General features: G+C 49.9%; 1 protein-coding gene across 5 annotated transcripts in view; it reads right to left on the bottom strand.

Annotated features, from left to right (window-relative positions):
* Positions 1-19,308, bottom strand: part of LOC144734218 (runt-related transcription factor 1-like) — a 138,025-nt gene that overhangs the window by 38,237 nt on the left and 80,480 nt on the right. For all 5 annotated transcript variants that reach the window (XM_078616334.1, XM_078616336.1, XM_078616335.1 and 2 more), the window contains exon 4: positions 5,503-5,659. In XM_078616334.1, coding sequence (XP_078472460.1) covers positions 5,503-5,659 — 157 coding nt within the window. The remainder of the gene's footprint in view (positions 1-5,502; positions 5,660-19,308) is intronic.

The raw sequence follows: 19,308 nt of genomic DNA, 5'->3' as shown, positions 1-19,308 counted from the left end.
TTCTCACAGACGCTATAATTAGCCATTGCTTCCCTTCGTGTTCATTCTGTTAAAGGGCGAGTTACACGCAATTCTAAATACAATCTCGGGGCCACGTTGCACGCTGTGGCTTTGGCGTGAAATCTTGAAGCTCGCTCGCGATAACCGCGACAATCGGCTGCGAGTATAGCTCAGGCCACAGGTCACTCACGCCACGCCGGGCTGGGTGGTTATCTTCGGTGGCTCGGGGCCACCGCTGTTATAAAATACCACAACGGCGCAGATAACCGTGAGTTGTGTGCACGCGTGCTATTTATATAACACTGACACACACACATACACACAAACGTTGCGATAAATCACTCGCCGCCCCGGTGTAACGCTGCGCAATCCGCGTGTGTGTGTATATATACCCGGCAGGGCATCAAGTCTGACTTGCAATAGGTATCCATTTGGTGTTTTAACTTCTAAACGCCTGTCATCAAAGTGTACACACTAATGTAATAACCACCCCAAGTATGTTTTTTCTCCCCTTGCTAAAAGTTACTCCTAATCATTCCTAATAGTAATTCGTCAAAGCCAACTTTTGTTACGGCAAAATAATTGCATTTAATATTGATTGTTTGCGCACTGTAACACAGTCGTTGTTTTGCTATAAATTGCTTTTTGGTTGACTTCTGTGCTATGCTTTCAATTTGCTTCATTGTTCAATTGTTGTTGTTGTTGTTGTTATTGTTGCTGTTGTTTTTGTATATTCCTGCTTGTGTCACTTTGGTGACCCAGGTCAACCCTCTGAGCCAAATGCCAAATGCCACTCGATCCTAGCCTCTTGGAGGGGGGACGGGGGGGTCTCACCAGGTGAGACAAAACGAACCCTGACGTTGAGAAGTCCCCTCGTGTGCGTGTTCACACAGCGGCGCTTTGCCTCGCGTCCCTCGCATCCCACTCTCCACTCGCCAGCCGTCCCTGCTCCGTGCGTCGCTTGAATCCCTTTCCCCTTCCAATGACGTACGTGTACGTCATCCGAACGTACGTATAAGTCGTCAGTTTTTCTTCCGGTTCCATTCCGATGACGTGCACGTCCTCGGAACGGAATCTGAAGAAAGACTAAATTGAAACAGCTTCATCGGTACCGAGGCTCCCACAAGGCCATGCGGGAGGGCGTGTGGCACAGTTTGGCCGCCAACTGTCGTAGAATGCGGCGGGCGTGTTGCTACGGTTCTCTGCGGTGAGTAACGACGTCTTTAAAAACAAAGGCGCTACGCGTCTCTAAATAAAATTAACGCCGCACCGCTTGCGCGTTTCGAGATTCAGCGGTGAACGGGACGCCCACCCTGCAACTTGCAGTGCGTCTCGGGACGGGAAAGGGTTAACGATGTCCCGGGTTCAATTCTTTGACCCCATGAGAGGCTCAGAGGACGTGCCCAACGAGTCCTAAGAACCCCGTCCCATTAGCTCGCAACGAACACGGTTGCCGGCCACGACCTCCATTCATCACGGCTGGCCGGGCAATAGGGACCGTCCTTGTTTTGTGTTTGTGTTTAATTACTGCGCAAATTACCCCTCCCCCCCTCCCTCGCGCAGTAGCGGCATTGCATCCACACCGCACGGCCTGTATGTACGCTGAACTTCCTTTGCACCGTACGTAGGGCAACCGTGCTTAAATCGGAGGTGCGATTTTACTTATTGTGAAACATATTCCGTGTTTGAGAATTAAATTGTACGCATAGACAGTACTGCAATATATATATATATAATTTCACCCGAATGTGAATAATAAGTGGTCACTCAATAAGTGGTTAATGTGATGTCCACGTGGGTCCTCAGACAAAGCGAGGCTTTTTCCTGCATCAATAAACCGCATTGTTCTCGTAGTTGTTTTGTTTTTACCAGGGTTTAAACTCTCTTTCAATATTTTCCCCGGGCCCCTACCGCTCAACCAGTGAACAGGTCCATTCCCCTCATCCACACATTGACAATTAGTTTTTTTTTTCGGTGCAGATCAAGGCGTAAGCAAGTAGGCGATGTTTTCTGAAGCTCAGCCCCGGGACTAAGTTAAAGCCCTCACTGACGTTTTCACACCGATAGTGTGTCATTTTTTATTAAAAGGCGGAGTGGTTAGCGCACTGCGCACGCGAGTTTGATTCCCGCTCACAGCCAATATTGACTAATATCTGAACCCGTCCTGGGCCTCCCCTAGGATCGGCTCAGCCTTAATTGGTGCCGTGTGTAAACATCAGCACTGGGGAGACAAAGGCGGCCGGGCGTGGTGCCGTGTCGGCCTTGGCAGGTGCTCGCTAACAGCACTTGCCCCAACAGCCTGCTAGAGGCGAGGGAGACGGCATCTTTTTCTATTCACTATGCCACGGTAACGGCGTTACACAACCTTTGTTCAGGCATATTGGTGAGACTGGCTGTCCTGTATTGTCTATCACACCGACCTGCTGTGTAAGCACAATTTATAAACTCGTCTTACATTTTGCGATTATCAGGATAAATTACAACGTTTGAGTTTGCAACTTCATAGGCTGTGTCCCGTGCCATGATTCCGATCCCGTAGAACCCACCATACACAGCATAAGCTGTAAAACTATAAACTATTGTTTTTCATATTATTTACCAGGCAAGGCCCACTTAGCTATGAAACTCTTTTGAAGAAGCGACCTGGACACAAATGATAGCCCATCGAAGTGGTTTACCATGTGGAAATGTGTAGCAGCCAAATACTCTAAATGCGTGTTACTAAATGTGGAGGGAAAACCCGGAGGACCCGGAGAAAAATCGACGCCACCACGGAGAGAGAGAGACACGCGAACTCCAAATACACAACAGGCGTCAGGGTCGGGATCGAACCCACGAACTCCTGTATACCAGGCGAGGTAGTTAACTATATAGAGTATGTAGTCTGACTGTGGATATCATATACAGTACACATCACACGAAATGCATAAACCACGACATCCGTCACCAAATGTAATCGCCGTGTCGCTTGAGACATGGAAGTCACACTTCAGTGCCAACTGCCCGCATGAGCAATCACAAAGACAACGGTCCCCCGCATGGCCTTTGACACACTGTCGGGGCAAGTGCTGCTAGCGAACGCCTCGATAAAGTCCCGCACGGCACACGAGCGGGCGGGTGGGTGGGTGGCCAACACCACGCCCGGCCGCCGTTGACTCCCCGGTGGCGATGTTCACACACGGCACCAGCTACTCATTTGAGGCCGAGTCGACCTAGGGGAGGCCCAGGACCGTTTCAGATGATCGTCACTGATGTTGGTGGCCGTGAGCGCTTTGCGCTGACCACTACACTGGCGCTCCCCCTGTAAGCAATCCTCCTACATCCCAGACAGCCCCGTCCCACTCGCCGCTGACTCGCTCCTTCCCAGCGCTGAGTCACCGCGACCCCCCGGGGGAATGTCTCGCCCGTCGACCCCCGCAGTCGACCGCTTCATCAAAACACAAACGGCGATTCCGATGGCTGGGGGGGTCGGCGAACGGAGGATCGATCACCTTTCACTTGAGCGGTGAACGAATCAAGAGTTCAACATGCGACCCGTTTGCCGGTATCAAAGCGTGAAAAAATAAGAAGACTTTTACCTTTTCCGGCAATAAAACCGGAGGCGTTAGGATGTTCAAACACCAAATCAGAAACTTGTGGCAAGGAATAAAGTTCTCATTAACCACAGGCGGGTACTTGTGGTGAACATGCCAACCAACATGCTCTGACAGCCCAGAGTTCGCATGCTAACACGACGTTTGCTATGCTCGATTTTTGGCACGTTCCTGCGACACGGCGTCCTTATCGAAATGTGACAATCGATCTTCATTATATTCATTGCGATTGGGGATATTAATCATCAATCGGCGCGTATTGTTCTCGTCGTCGATCCTTAAGATCGGTGACGCTGCTCGAGTCGCGCGTGCGAGAGTCGGCGAGTGCACGTGCTCTAGGCTTGCCATGTGGTGGTGAACGTGTGTCGCTATCAGGGCGACAGAACGACAGCAACAAACGCGATGGGAACAACAACAACAATGGACTCTCGAATACTACACTGCATACTGTCATCGTGAATAGGGATCGTGGCAATGAATCGCGCAGCGGAGCAGGGGTTTACAAAGCGAGGGGTATGGCTCTAGGAACGCCGGCGAGGTGCTGTGGTGGTAGTGTGTCCGCGTGTACGTACGCACCCGCGTGTGTGTGTGTGCGTAGACGCGCGTGTACACACACACGCACCCACGTGTGTGTGTGCGTAGACGCGCGTGCAGACATACACACGCGCGCACCCACGTGTGTGTGTGTGTGCGTAGACGCGCGTGCAGACATACACACGCGCGCACCCACGTGTGTGTGTGGGTGTGCGTAGACGCGCGTGTACACACACACACGCGCGCACCCACGTGTGTGTGTGTACACGCGCGCGTGCAGTGTGCACTCGCACCTCCGATTGGAGCGGTTTGCTACGTACGGTGCGAAAGAAGTTCAACACACATCAGCACCCTGCTGTTGTGTGGAACAGAGATTTGTTTTCCCCCGTATACCAATTATCTGTACGTCTTGTAAAATACAAATGTAGCAATTCACGATTGACTTTTGGAATAAGTCGCATTGTTCTTTGGATAGGTGATGTCGTCAGACCCTCCCACCACCCGACGTAGCCATATACATCAGATTTCCACGTATAGCTAGCGATTGTAATAATAATCCCGTAAATGTAGAGTACGTAAAACTTCGTACCCGTGGTACACCACGGAGGGAGGAGTCCGTTGCGTGCAGAACGAGAGAGTGAGAGAGTGACCGAGAGAGTGAGCGAGAGAGTGAGCGAGAGAGTGACCGAGAGAGTGAGCGATAGGTGGGGGTTTACATAAAGCAAAGTTTAAAAAAAAAACGAAATGATGAACGAAGCAAAGTTCCGACTACACCGAGCATCTTCTTGTTTCCACTGATCGTAAAAAAAAAGAGTCAGTTTTGCAAACGGGGCAGCAGAGAGGGCAAGGTGAGCGGCACAAGGAAGTGATGCTGGGATGGAGAGGAGGAGAGCACGGCTCGAGATGAGAAGCGAGAGAGAGAGAAGACGGAGCGCCGGGCAGGAAGGAGAGGAGAATTAATGAGCAGGTGAAGATGTCGCGGGTGACAGGGTGATGCGAGGGGAGGGAAGATACGGAGAGAGAGAGAGAGAGAAGGAGTGAGAGAGGACGTGAGCTGCCCGGAGCTTCATCCGTTCTCACAGGGGGCGGGCGGGGGGGCGGGGGGGACACGACGAGTCACAGATGGACGCACACGGCGAAATGCGACGCGCTGAACTCTTTTTTTTTACGATCAGTGGAAACAAGAAGATGCTCGGTGTAGTCGGCACTTTGCTTCGTTTATCATTTCGTAATTTTTTTTTACTTTGCTTTATGTAAACCCCCACCTCTCGCTCTCTCTCTCTCGCTCTCTCTCTCTCGCTCTGCACGCAGTCCTTCTCGCAGTCCGACGGCCTCCGACGGGTAGCTCATATCAGCATGCAGAGCTCGCACTGACCTCTGCCGCTGCGGCCCACGAAGCGCAGGTCGTTGAAGCGAGCCACCTGCTGCTTCATCACGGCCGTGGCGTTGCGCAGCTCGGCCGCGTAGTTCTCGTCGTTGCCGGCGAGCACCGTGACCACGGTTCCGTCGGGGACGCCGCCCAGAGACACCACCTTGCGTGGACATGGGGGGGAGAGAGAGAGAGAGGACGATGATGACAAATACGTCGAGGGGTTTTACCCTTTCTGACAATGAAACAGGCGTTCAGACGTTCACACGACAAACAGAGACATTTTGCGAGGCATCATGTTCATACCGGCAAACAAAAAATGTCGCGTCGATATAACGTGCGATTATGTTTTCACTTCGCTGGCATCTCGTGCGATGCGTGACACGCTGCTGCTGCTGCTGTTACTACGACGGCGTGAGCCGGTGGCGCACAAGAAAATAAAAATGACAAACTCAACACATCCGGCAATCATCTATAAAATAAAACAAACATTTACGTTTCTATACAGCGCCTTTCACCAATAGATCGCAAAGCGCTTGTACGCGTCAAAACATAATGTCCGAACGACAACTATCACAGTCCGGAGAGTATTCAAGTGGATTCCAGATGTCCTCGACAGACGCGCTTCATCGCGCAGCTCTAGCGAGCGGAGTCCGTGCCAGCGTGGAGAAGTATGGTGACACAACAACCACCAGCACCCTCGCCCAGCACGGCACGGGGACAGACTCGCATCAATTGGCGGCGTACACACCACGCGCACTCCCCTCCCTCCCCCCCCCGTGTGTGTGTACACGGACGCACTCTGTAGACGTGAGCGAACCGGATCGTTGGGGTGAGAAAGGGGCTTTGTCTTTAGTTGTATTTTAACGCATCTCTCAAGAGTCGTCCCGAACTCGACATCAACCACGTGGCCCCTCGCCGTCGCCGCATAGAGTTCTATACCACACGCGCACGTCGACTACATTATACATGGGAGCTCTGTAATTCATCATCATGTGTCACGGAGCGAGAACAAGAGAATACCTCGTTAATGGCTCTTGTTTTTGCGAAACAAACTCCCAGCTCAATCGATGATCACCCCGATCCATCCGCGCAGCCTTGCGTTACACAACGCGGGCTATGGTCCAGCAGGTCTCCCTGCGGACCTGCTGTGTACAGACTGTGACAGCTGTTCACCCCCTCCCATCGCCTTGTCTCGCCCCCCCCCCAGCACCACCACCACCCGCGAGGCCCCCCGATCCATCTCCACAAGGGCCCGCGGGAACGGGCTATCCCATTTGTAGCGCGGTTCACTGTTGTGATGTAACCATCGGTGATGCCCGCGGAAAACATCTTTCATCTCGGGCGGATGACACGTCCGCTTTGTTACACAGGTTCACGGTTCGAGCTCCAGCGGCCGCCCCGCTCAATACGACTGCGGGGTGTGTGTCCTGTGTTGACCACTGCTGTGTGTGTGTGTGTCCTGTGTTGACTACTACGGTGTGTGTGTGTCCTGTGTTGACCACTGCTGTGTGTGTGTGTGTCCTGTGTTGACCACTGCTGTGTGTGTGTGTGTCCTGTGTTGACCACTGCTGTGTGTGTGTGTGTCCTGTGTTGACCACTGCTGTGTGTGTGTGTGTGTCCTGTGTTGACCACTGCTGTGTGTGTGTGTCCTGTGTTGACCACTACGGGATGTGTCCTGTAATCATTTCTACGCGCGCCATCTGCTTCAGTGGAAACAATTTAAAGATCCCGTGGCTTCATTCGCAAGAGTGAGACCATTGTGTGCCGGCAGATTACAGTCGTCAATTTGCAATACAGTACACACAGCAATCATTGTCTGCGACGGGGGAGACCCGGCAAGACCGTGGTGAAAAAAGTTACGAGACTCAGTTGAGGCTTTCCCGGACGTACAAATAACTCTGTCACTGTGTTGTGTTGTTGTTGTTATTACCCAGGGCTGAATTGCTCTCTGAATGTTTTTTTTCCGCTTCGCTGCTAGCTTGTCGTAGTAGGCACCTGGCAAGTAGCCATCGGGAGAGAGGTATTCGTGGGTGTGGTGGTGTTTTCGTGTGAGAGCACGTATGGCCCCATGGTAAACCCGAAAGGCAGGCCCGGCCGGAACGTCGGACAGACGACGGCACGGCGATCCGTCCATTGAAAATCAATTGAACCTGAAACTCAAAGCGTCTTCGAGATTTCGCTTCTCTCTTATTTTTTAATGTCGAGGTTGGTGAGCGAGCTGAGTAGTGGACGGCGAATCAGGGCAACCGCCCCGGGCCCCGCGCTTTGGGGGGCCCCGCGCTTTGACGTCACGGGTGGTGTCAGATGTAATACACGCGGCGAGATTTGCCCCAGGCACCGCACCCCCGGCTTTTGCCGCTATCTCTCCACTGCTGCATGAAGGGCTCTCTCTCTCTCTCCCCAAAGTCGCCGCCATCTCTCACGATACTGCGATGTTAACCATCCACGCTCCATCTCTCATGGTGCGTTCTATCGGACGCTTTCCCGTCCCGTGGCTGCCGCTTTGTAATTGATGATTGACCATCTGGCATCATTACCACCATCATCATTATCCCTGCTGTAGCCATGACGTGTCCTGCCCAAGTCTACCGACGCTTGGCTCTGCACGTGGTAGATGTGCCCACAGTGTCTGTACGGCGTCTTGAGACACGGCCCTATGTTGCTAATCGCGGTATAATGCCACGTCTTGTTCTCATTGCGTTTCTGTCGTAAGCAGCGCTTGGATTAGGAGTTATTGGCGTAAGGGACTACCACTCGAGGACGCTTTTCCGTTTCGATGCTAGGAAGTCGCTTGGAGCTATGCACGTTTAAATCTAAATTGAAAACGTATTTCTTTGGAAGTGATTTTTTGTGTTGAGTTCGTTGTCCTTCCCTCGCATCTCCGATTAGCGCGGTTGGTTACGTACGTTGCGAAAGAAGTTCAACATACATACAAGGTGTCCCGATGCATACAAACACTATAATATGTTGTGCCCTATATTTCTATAATCCCATAAACAGGTTTATCATTATTATTCCCGGATGGGCGCCCCAGATTGTTCCTGCTAAGGTAGGGGGAGCGGTCGTGTAAAATATGAACCGTCCTGGCCTTCCGCTCGGTCGACTCAGCCTCAAATTACTAATCTGGTGGGATGCGTTAAACATCGCCACTCGGGAGACAAAGGCGGCCGGGCGTGGTGCTGGTCACCGACCCCCTCGTTTGCCGATCTGGCTTTGCGAACAGCACTTGCCCCAACAGTCGATTGAAGCTATTCCGGGGGCTACCGTTCCCTTTGTTCATGAATTCGAGCGAGACTGGTTCCAAAGTCATTTGTTTAGTTGTGGCAAATGTTGTTGTTGTTTTATCTTAATATACTCAGGTTGCAGCTGCGACACCTCGTGACAATGAACGACACCACGTGACAAGGATGGCCCCAATGGCGTCGTCACGTCGCAGTTCTCCGACTGCAGCCCGAGTCGAGTCCCCTTCGCTCCAAGTCGGTCTCACGGCGAACGAGCTGAAAATCGCCGGCCATGTTCTCTCCGCTGCTGGATGAAGATCGTCCTCCTCCCCCCCTCCCCGTGCGTCGTGGCTATCCCCTCACTATCCCACGTCCCATCTGACTCGTGCACACCAGCTGATGGCCGCGTGTTCGCTCCATCTCCGCGGTCTGGTTGTCCTCTCTCCTCCAGCTGCGCTACTCCGCGGTGAGCCGACTCGCACATCGCCAGCCGCGTTCAGCCGAAGGCCCTTACTGAATTTTATTTATTTATTAAAAGTCGGCAATGATGTCTCTGATTTGCGAAATGATGTCGCTGGGTTGCGTTTGTTTCCCAATTCGTGTGCGTCTCTTCCCGTCTCTTGATTCCAAGAAATGCGTTTCTCTTCGCGCTTATTTGAAAGATTTCAAGTTATTTTTCTGGTTATTTTTTTTGTCCGTTTCTATGCATCTGATCCAAGACGTCATAGCTGGCGTGCACGATGCACTGATTGAAACCCGTCCCGGGGCACAGCGCTGGGCTGACGTGCACTCGAACACAATCAGCAAACACCGGTGTTGCTCCTTGCGGGGAATATCAGCTGTAAGAGGCGGTCTCGAGTCAGACATTTGCCCACATTTGTATATATGTTTTTTTTTTTAACAACTTCACTCACTAAATAACTGTGAAATGTGCTTCATGCACTTCAAATGTAACGAGGTAGTGTCACGCCTCGTGTCCGCGTGTGTGTGCGACGAGGTATGGAAAGCGCCAATGAAGCGGTCAGTGCACCGCGCTTCGAACCATGGCACCCGAGTTCCGATTCCCGCTCACAAATAAATATATCAGTGGCCGATATTTGAAACGATTCTGGGCTACAGACTTAAACTAGTACTCGCCCCAAAGGTATGTTAAGGCTTGTATGTTTGACCATATTTGTATACCTTATATGGACACCGGCCACAAGTTTGGGGCCGGGTCTTACTTTCCGAAGCGTCTTATAATTCGGAGAATGCGCTAATTGCACCTCTGTTCATTGTATTGTTTGTCGCGCGCGTGTGTGTGTGTACGTGCAGTGTTTAGGCAGGTGCTCGCTAACAACACTTGCCTTTAAGGGCTGTACCAGGCTGATGATGTGTGTGTGGTGTGTAATGGGGAACGGTGGCGCTGTGGTTAGCGCGCTGCACTACGAACCCAGCGAGCCAGACGTGGTGCTGGTGGCTACCCACCCTCGTTCTTGTGCCGTGTCGGCCTTTCATAAGTGCTGCTCGCTAACAGCACTTGCCCCCGCCTCCCCACACACTCTGTTCAAGGCTATACGGGGGACCTTTGCGTGTAGTGTGTGGAAGCTTTATGAACTCATAGTGGAATTGCGCTACGCGGGACGCGTTGCATAATTTCCTTCCGCCGATATAGGCGGCTACGCACATCTGCTCACAACACGCACAGCAGCAGCAGCAGCAACAGCGGTGGCGTTGGCTGTTTGCAACAACAGCCAGCAGCACAACACAGCCCATTAATCCCGTGAACCAAACAGCGGGCGCGTCAAACAATAAACCGGTAACCGTTTCCAGAACCAATGCTATCCGTTTGACTTTCAGGAGGATCGTGCTGAATTTGGGATGTTTGAACAAAGTATCGGTTCAAAAAAAACAACGCCACTGTGTTTCGCTCTTCGTTGGCGTGAGTTCATTCGTAACGCGACGCGCACCTACCTGTGAATACTTGCGGCCGCTGCGTTACGGCCGCGGGTGGTACGCGAGTTGGCGATTGCGATGAAGCTGAACGCGTGCGGGTAAATCAATGAACCGTTTCACTCGCGAACACAATTCCGCCGTCGAACATTTATGTCCTGCAGATGCCTTCAAAGAAGACGCATCCGCTATTGTCGATTTCAACTCGAATAGCGCCGTTTTATCGCTCGCCGTTTTTTGGCCTGTTGAGTGATTAATATCTATATATAAAATGCATCTCGCAACATGAGGGACACGGTTAAGCTTCGCCCTCGTTAGAAATTATCAGCGAGCCACGTCCAGATAACCAACTGCGTTTTATATATTTAACTCTATCTCTCTCTCTGGTCCCTCTATGTGCTGTGGAGAAGGCCCGTTGCCCGAAACGTCGCCCATTAAATGTGTATTTTTTTTTAAGGCCACACACAGTGTCATTGGCGAGGGCATCGCGTTTTTGCTGTTGGCTGTGTGTGTGTGTGCACCACTGCCATCGCAACAGCAGCAGTATCGCCAACATAATGTAGAGCATTTATTAAGAGGTGACATCATTAGCGAGGCGAGTACAGACGGATAAACAAGGGAGTTGCTACAAAGTCGAAATTTTACTTCCCTTGGTGACTACCACAACAATTAGAATTTGCTTGTCCAGGACAGCCACGCTGCATGGCACGACTGAATTAAACATTATGCAGAGAGAGAGAGAGAGACGCGGGCTCATTCACTTATTTATGAAATTATCGCTTCATTGTACTGCATGTTAAACTTCTTTCGCACCGTACGTAGCCAACCCGCGCTAATCGGAGATGCGGGTGGAAGGTCAAGAAGCTAAGCACAAAACGTAGTCCTATACAGGAATTCGTTTTCGATCTAGATGATGCGTCGCTCCAGTGGCTTTCTAATATCGGAACGAAGAGCGTTCCAGACGGCCGTAGAAGCGCATCTGAAAGCGCGCGACGCTGATGCGGTGACCACCGCCTTTGTTCGATGGCTGAGCCAGAAACCGCTGCTGCTGCTGCTGCTGCCGCTGCTGCTGCCGCTGCCGCCGCTGCTGCTGCTACTGCCGCTGCTGCTGCTGCTACTGCCGCTGCTGCTGCCGCTTCTGCTGCTGCTGCCGCTGTTGCTGCTGCTGCCGCTGCCGCTGCTGCTACTGCCGCTGCTGCTGCCGCTGTTGCTGCTGCCGCTGCTGCTGCTGCCGCTGTTGCTGCTGCTGCCGCTGCTGCTGCTGCTACTGCCGCTGCTGCTGCTGCTACTGCCGCTGCTGCTGCTGCCGCTGTTGCTGCTGCTGCCGCTGCTGCTGCTGCTGCCGCTGCTGCCGCTACTGCTGCTGCTGCGAGGATGAGTGGGGGAGTTCGCGTGATGATGGTTCACGATGCTCCTTGAAGAGATCAGCAGCGAGGCATCGTTCGCAATCCCACTGGAGGGATCGTTCACAATACACGTGTGTATGTGTGTATATATATACACGTGTGTATGTGTGTGTATACATGTGTGTATGTGTGTATACGTGTGTGTATGTGTGTATACGTGTGTGTCTGTGTCTATATATACACGTGTGTATGTGTCTATATATGTGTGTGTCTGTGTGTATATATATGTGTGTCTCTGTGTGTCTATATATATGTGTCTGTGTGTCTATATGTGTGTGTGTATATGTGTGTGTGTGTGTGTATACGCGTGTGTCTGTGTGTGTATACATGTGTGTGTCTGTGTGTATATATATGTGTGTAGTGGGGAGTGGTAGTGTAGTGGTTAGCGCGCTGCACTACGAACTTGGCGACCCGGGTTCGAGTCCCGCTCACGGCAAACACCAGTGACAATTATCTGAACCGGTCCTGGGCCTCCCCTAGGTCGACTCAGCCTCAAATGAGTACCTGTGCGGTGTGTAAACATCGCCGCTAGGGAGACAAAGGCGGTCGGGCGTGGTGCTGGCCCCCCACCCTCTCGTGTTCCGTTCTGGCCTTCATAGGTGCTCGCTAACAGCACTTGCCCCTACAGTCTGTTAAGGCTATACGGGGGATCTTTATCTTTATATATGTGTGTCTCTGTGTGTCTATATATATGTGTCTGTGCGTGTGTATACGCGTGTGTCTGTGTGTGTACACACGTGTGTCTGTGTGTATATACGTGTTTGTGTCTGTATATATCTGTGTGTGTACATACAGGGTGGCCCAAAAGTCAGAACACATGCAGCTATTTTATTAATTTTAACACAGACATTGACATGTGTTCATCGTTTAAGTTAACATTACATTTCATTGTTAAACGCTGTTTTGTTCTGACTTAATCTGGGGGGTCACCTCAAATTATTAAAATAACATAATGTAATTAATAAAAATAAATTGAATAGCCATATCTGTCCTTACTTTTGGGCCATTTAGCACATATCAAAGTGCGTGTAAGTATATATATGTGTGTGCATATGAAAGCGTGTAGTGTACGCGTGTGTCGATGTGTACATGTGGGGGGTGGTAGTGTAGCGGTTAGCGCGCTGCGCAACGAATCCATCCGGCGACCCGATTCGATTCCCCTTCACACTAAAGGCCACTGACGATTATCTGGGCCTCCCCTAGCTCGACTTAGCCTCAAATGAATGCCTGGTGTGATGTGTAAACATCGCCATTCGGGATACAAAGGCGGCCGGGCCTGGTGTTGGCCACCCACCCCCTTGTGTGCTGTGGCGATTCGGCTGCACCGGTGATGTACAAAGACAACGAGCCCCCGTATAGCCTTCACAGACTGTTGTTAGCGAGCACCTATGAAGACGGGAACGGCACACGCGAGGGTGGGTGACCAGCATTGCGCCTGGCCGCCTTTGTCTCCCAAGTGCCGATGTTTACACACCGCACCGTTTGAGGCTGAGCTATTGGTGGCCCAGGACCGGTTGAAGATAATCGTCACCGGTGGTGGCCGTGAGCGGGAATCGAACTCGGGTGGCCGGGTTCTAAGCGCAGCGCGGTAACCACTACGCTACCGCTTCCCCGTGATCTACAAGAGCAAACAGAAAGATCCCCCCCCCCCCTAGCCTTGACTAGTTGGGGCAAATGCTGTTAGCGAGCACACACACGCACACATACGCACGCACACGCACATACACGTGTGTGTGTGTGCGTGCTTAGTTCCAACAAGCGTCCCACTGGGTTTCCTCTTTAGTGTGAGTTATCAGCGCTGGCCCAGCACGGTCGCCGCAACAGCCGCAGTTCCCACTGCCACGCTCGCTGTTTATAGAAGCCCCCAAACGCCCTGCTGACAGAAGTCTGTCTGCGTCCACTCGCGCCTGGTTCCTCTTCTACGGGGAGCCGAGACCCGAGAGGAGTCATTGCGGTCTCGGTGACTCACGGGGTGCGGGTCAGGCCAAGCGGCGTCGCCTACGCGGAGAAGCGGCGCGCCCACATGAAGGAAGAGATGGATCATGAAGAGATGGATCATGAAGAGATGGATCATGAAGGGAGATGGATCATGAAGAGATGGATCATGAAGGGAGATGGATCATGAAGGGAGGGATGGATCATGAAGGGAGATGGATCATGAAGAGATGGACCATGAAGGGAGATGGATCATGAAGAGGGGGATGGATCGTGAAGAAAGGGATCATGAAGAGAGATGGATCATGAAGAGAGATGGATCATGAAGAGATGGATCATGAAGAGAGGGATGGATCATGAAGGGGGAGATGGATCATGGAAGGAGGGAGGGAGGGATGGATCATGAAGGGGGAGATGGATCATGGAAGGAGGGAGGGAGGGATGGATCATGAAGAGATGGATCATGAAGGGAGATGGATCATGAAGAGATGGATCATGAAGGGAGATGGATCATGAAGGGAGGGATGGATCATGAAGAGAGATGGATCATGAAGGGAGATGGATCATGAAGAGATGGATCATGAAGGGAGATGGATCATGAAGAGGGGGATGGATCATGAAGAGAGGGATCATGAAGAGAGATGGATCATGAAGAGATGGATCATGAAGGGAGGGATGGATCATGAAGGGGGAGATGGATCATGGAAGGAGGGAGGGAGGGATGGATCATGAAGAGAGGGATCATGAAGGGAGATGGATCATGAAGAGGGGGATGGATCATGAAGAGAGAGATCATGAAGGGAGATGGATCATGAAGAGGGGGATGGATCATGAAGAGAGGGATCATGAAGAGAGATGGATCATGAAGAGAGATGGATCATGAAGAAATGGATCATGAAGGGAGGGATGGATCATGAAGGGGGAGATGGATCATGGAAGGAGGGAGGGATGGATCATGAAGAGAGGGATCATGAAGGGGGAGATGGATCATGGAGGGAGGGATGGATCATGAAGGGGGAGATGGATCATGGAAGGAGGGAGGGATGGATCATGAAGAGAGGGATCATGAAGGGGGAGATGGATCATGAAGGGAGGGATGGATCATGAAGAGGGAGATGGATCATGTAGAGAGGGATCATGGAGGGAGGGATGGATCATGAAGAGGGAGATGGATCATGGAGGGAGGGATGGATCATGAAGAGGAGATGGATCATGAAGGGAGGGATGGATCATGAAGGGAGGGATGGATCATGAAGGGGGAGATGGATCATGAAGGGAGGGATCATGAAGGGGGAGATGGATCATGAAGGGAGGGGTGGATCATGGAGGGAGGGATCATGAAGGGGGAGATGGTTCATGAAGGGAGGGGTGGATCATGGAGGGAGGGATCATGAAGAGGGAGATGGATCATGAAGGGAGGGGTGGATCATGGAGGGAGGGATCATGAAGGGGGAGATGGTTTCAGCCGGAGCTGTCCACCCTCCCACCCTCCAGGGCTGAGCTTCCGAAGACAACAACAACAATATTATTTCATGAGAAAATGAAGCCCTGGTATTCTCAAACTCATTTTTCTCTTCGTGTTCACACCGTTGGTGGAGCGATCTTTGTTTTTCTATAAATGGTTAAAATCATTACTGTTCTTATTATTACTATTACATGTTAATGCCCAACGTCTTTGGTGCATTGATGCTCTCCTTGATGGTCGTCACAGCCCGTGCGACGCCGTGTTTGAGATGTTTAGTTTACAAAATCGTGGTTTGCTAAGCACAGACCCAACGTGGCCACCAACGCAAAGCGCCCAGCGAACAAACAATCCTGCCTGATGCTGATCAATGTGTTGAGAACTTTTAGTTGAATATGTAACAGATTAGAGTTCATAGTTTGCAGTTTGTATGCGTTTGTGTGTGTAGGTGTGCGTGCATTTGTGCGCGTGTGTGAGTGTGTTACGGGCCTCGCTTGACCGAACAGTCTGTTAAAGGCGACACGGGAAGATATTTGTGTTTGTGGTGAACGGGCTGTGCTACAATCCCAACGATCCGAATTCACGGTCACCAACGCCGGTGACGATTATCTGCACCGGCTCTGGGCCTCCCCTAGGTCGACTCAGACTTAAATTTATTACAGTACCCGGTGCGGTGTGTAAAATATCGCCACAAAGGCGGTGGGCGATGAAACACTGAGATGTGAAGAGGCGGGTTAGGGCAGGGTGGAATAAATGTTGAAATAAAAACCACCATGCCCACCACGGCCGTCGACAAAAAAAACACGTTTTAAATAACTGGACGTTGCGTTAAACGTATGGAGGTGGAAAACGGTAACCGGTTTACAGGTTGATAATTGTTTTTTTACCCTTCTATCTGGCAACAAAACTGACACCTTTTTTTTTACGAGGAGTCATGTTTGCATAGACCACAATACCTGCAGTCATAATGCAAACAAAAACATAACTCTGATAATGTATAGTGCATACAGTGCATACATTATCAGAGTTATGTTTTTTGTTTGCATTATGACCCCTCGTAAAAAAGGTGTCAGTTGTGTTGCCAGATAAAAGGGTAAAAAACCAATTATCATATTTTTTACTGGCAAATGAGGTACCAATGGCGGTTTACAGGTTGTTTGGTATTAACAACCCTGCAGTATTACGTAGGTGTACACGTATATTTGTGGATGTGTTGTTGTGTCGTTGTGTATGTATGTGTGTGGTATGTGCATGTTGGTGTGAACGCATCGTATGTATTCATGTGTATGTGTGTGGTATGCGCGTGTGTGTGTGTATGTGTGTGTGTGTACGTGTATGTATATGTGTGTACGTGTGTGTGTATGTGTGTGTATGTATATGTGTGTATGTATGTGTATGTATGTGCGTGTGTATGTGTGTGTGTACGTGTGTATGTATATGTGTGTATGTGTGTGTATATATATGTGTATGTATATGTATGCGTGTATGTATATGTGTGTATGTATATGTGTGTACGTGTGTGTATGTGTGTACGTGTGTGTATGTATGCATATGTTTGTATGTGTGTGTATGTATATGTGTGTATGTATATGTGTGTGCGTGTGTGTGTGTATGTATATGTGTGTATATGTGTGTATGTGTGTGTATGTATATGTGTGTATGTATATGTGTGTGTATGTATATGTGTGTACGTGTGTGGGTGTGTATGTATATGTGTGTGTGTGTATGTATATGTGTGTACGTGTGTGACTTAGCCTCAAAGCTGGTGCTGTGTGTGGTGAACATCGCCACCGGCGAGACGGCGCCACGCTCTGCGTGGTGCTCACCCCCCACGCTGCCGTACGGGCCTTAATAGGTGCTCGCTAACAGCACTTGCCCCAACAATCGAGTAAAGGCTATACGGGCTGTCTTTGTATGTGTGTGTCTGTGAGCTCCAACGGTGAAGCCGAAACCGTTTGAGTTCACGCAACTTCTTTAGTTTTCCCCGTACTGAGATTAAACATTTATGTTTTTAAATATCCCTTCCCGTGTCGTCGTTATACTGACGTGAATACTACGTGGTGCCAACCACAATTCTGATTTAGTATTTCGGGGCCAAGTAAACAACAATAACAACAACAATACGTTCAGCGCTTTGTCAATTCCACTGTTGGATGAAGGCCTCAACAAGCCACTTTGGTTCTGTGGTTAGGTCATTAGTTCATTGATAATATTATTTTAAAATACAATAATTATATTTAGTTACAGTCTTTATTATTGTACTCGTTGTTCATGTTTTAAATACACATATATATACGGCGACCACACTAAACTATATTTGCTTATGTGTTAATTACTACGTACTATTAATATTAAATGATTATGTTACATATTTAATATTCTTTAACACGTAGCAGGCTTTCGTCGATTAATATCTTACCTATAATAGAGGTTTGTACGAGTGACGAATTGTCCACGTTCTGTTTACGTGACAAACCTTACTAGTTGGCTATGTCGGGTGGTGGCGGGTTTAACGACACATTTATATATTTTACGCGATCTAACCCTCAAAATAAACCACTATTATGGTTTAATATTTTATTTTCCGTTTTAAGCACCCGATTATTCTATTATTATCAAGAAGGTTACGGGTACGGACAATGATACATGGAAAGTGTAGAATAGCATGCACCCTATATCGTAATTAATCATTCTCCTCCACGAGTATTGCATGTGCAACATACGTGTAGGTTTCAGTGTGTAACACCGCTTGGCACAAATATGTATCACACAAAGATTTTATGCCACATTCTCTCCAAATAAAACGATTTTCTATTGTTCATGCGATGCATTGCCATTGGGGATCTTGTTTTTAAAACCCGTGCCTTTTATGAAAGAGACATCCGTGGAAGCTGCGGCTTGAAAAAGACCAACAATCTGTGCATATGTTCTCTAAAATAAATCGGTGTTGTAACAAGAAAATAGTGGCTACAATCGATTATAATTACCTGGCGTATACGTGTGATGTGTATATATATCGATATAGTGAATGCACAGAGTACGCACACACACCCAGAACACGTGTGGATATGGATGTGTTCTGACTTGCTTGCGTTAACCCAACACGTCACAACGTGAACACAGCACACACAGACCACGATGTTCACTCACACAACACACACAGCACGGTTCACTTACACAACACACACAGCAGGGTTCACTTACACAACACACATAGACCACGATGTTCACTTACACAACACACACAGCACGGTTCACTTACACAACACACACAGCACGCTTCACTTACACAACACACACAGCAGGGTTCACTTACACAACACACACAGCACGGTTCACTTACACAACACACACAGCACGGTTCACTTACACAACACACACAGCACGGTTCACTTACACAACACACACAGCAGGGTTCACTTACACAACACACATAGACCACGATGTTCACTTACACAACACACACAGCACGCTTCACTTACACAACACACACAGCACGGTTCACTTACACAACACACACAGCAGGGTTCACTTACACAACACACACAGCACGGTTCACTTACACAACACACACAGCAGGGTTCACTTACACAACACACATAGACCACGATGTTCACTTACACAACACACACAGCACGCTTCACTTACACAACACACACAGCACGGTTCACTTACACAACACACACAGACCACGATGTTCACGTACACAACATACACAGCACGGTTCACTTACACAACACACACAGCACGGTTCACTTACACAACACACATAGACCACGATGTTCACGTACACAACATACACAGCACGGTTCACTTACACAACACACATAGACCACGATGTTCACGTACACAA

The sequence above is a fragment of the Lampetra planeri genome, chromosome 50 (assembly GCF_965212315.1).
Source record: "Lampetra planeri chromosome 50, kcLamPlan1.2.h2, whole genome shotgun sequence".
NCBI lineage: Eukaryota > Metazoa > Chordata > Hyperoartia > Petromyzontiformes > Petromyzontidae > Lampetra > Lampetra planeri.
This window is presented reverse-complemented; position numbering and strand designations above follow the sequence as displayed.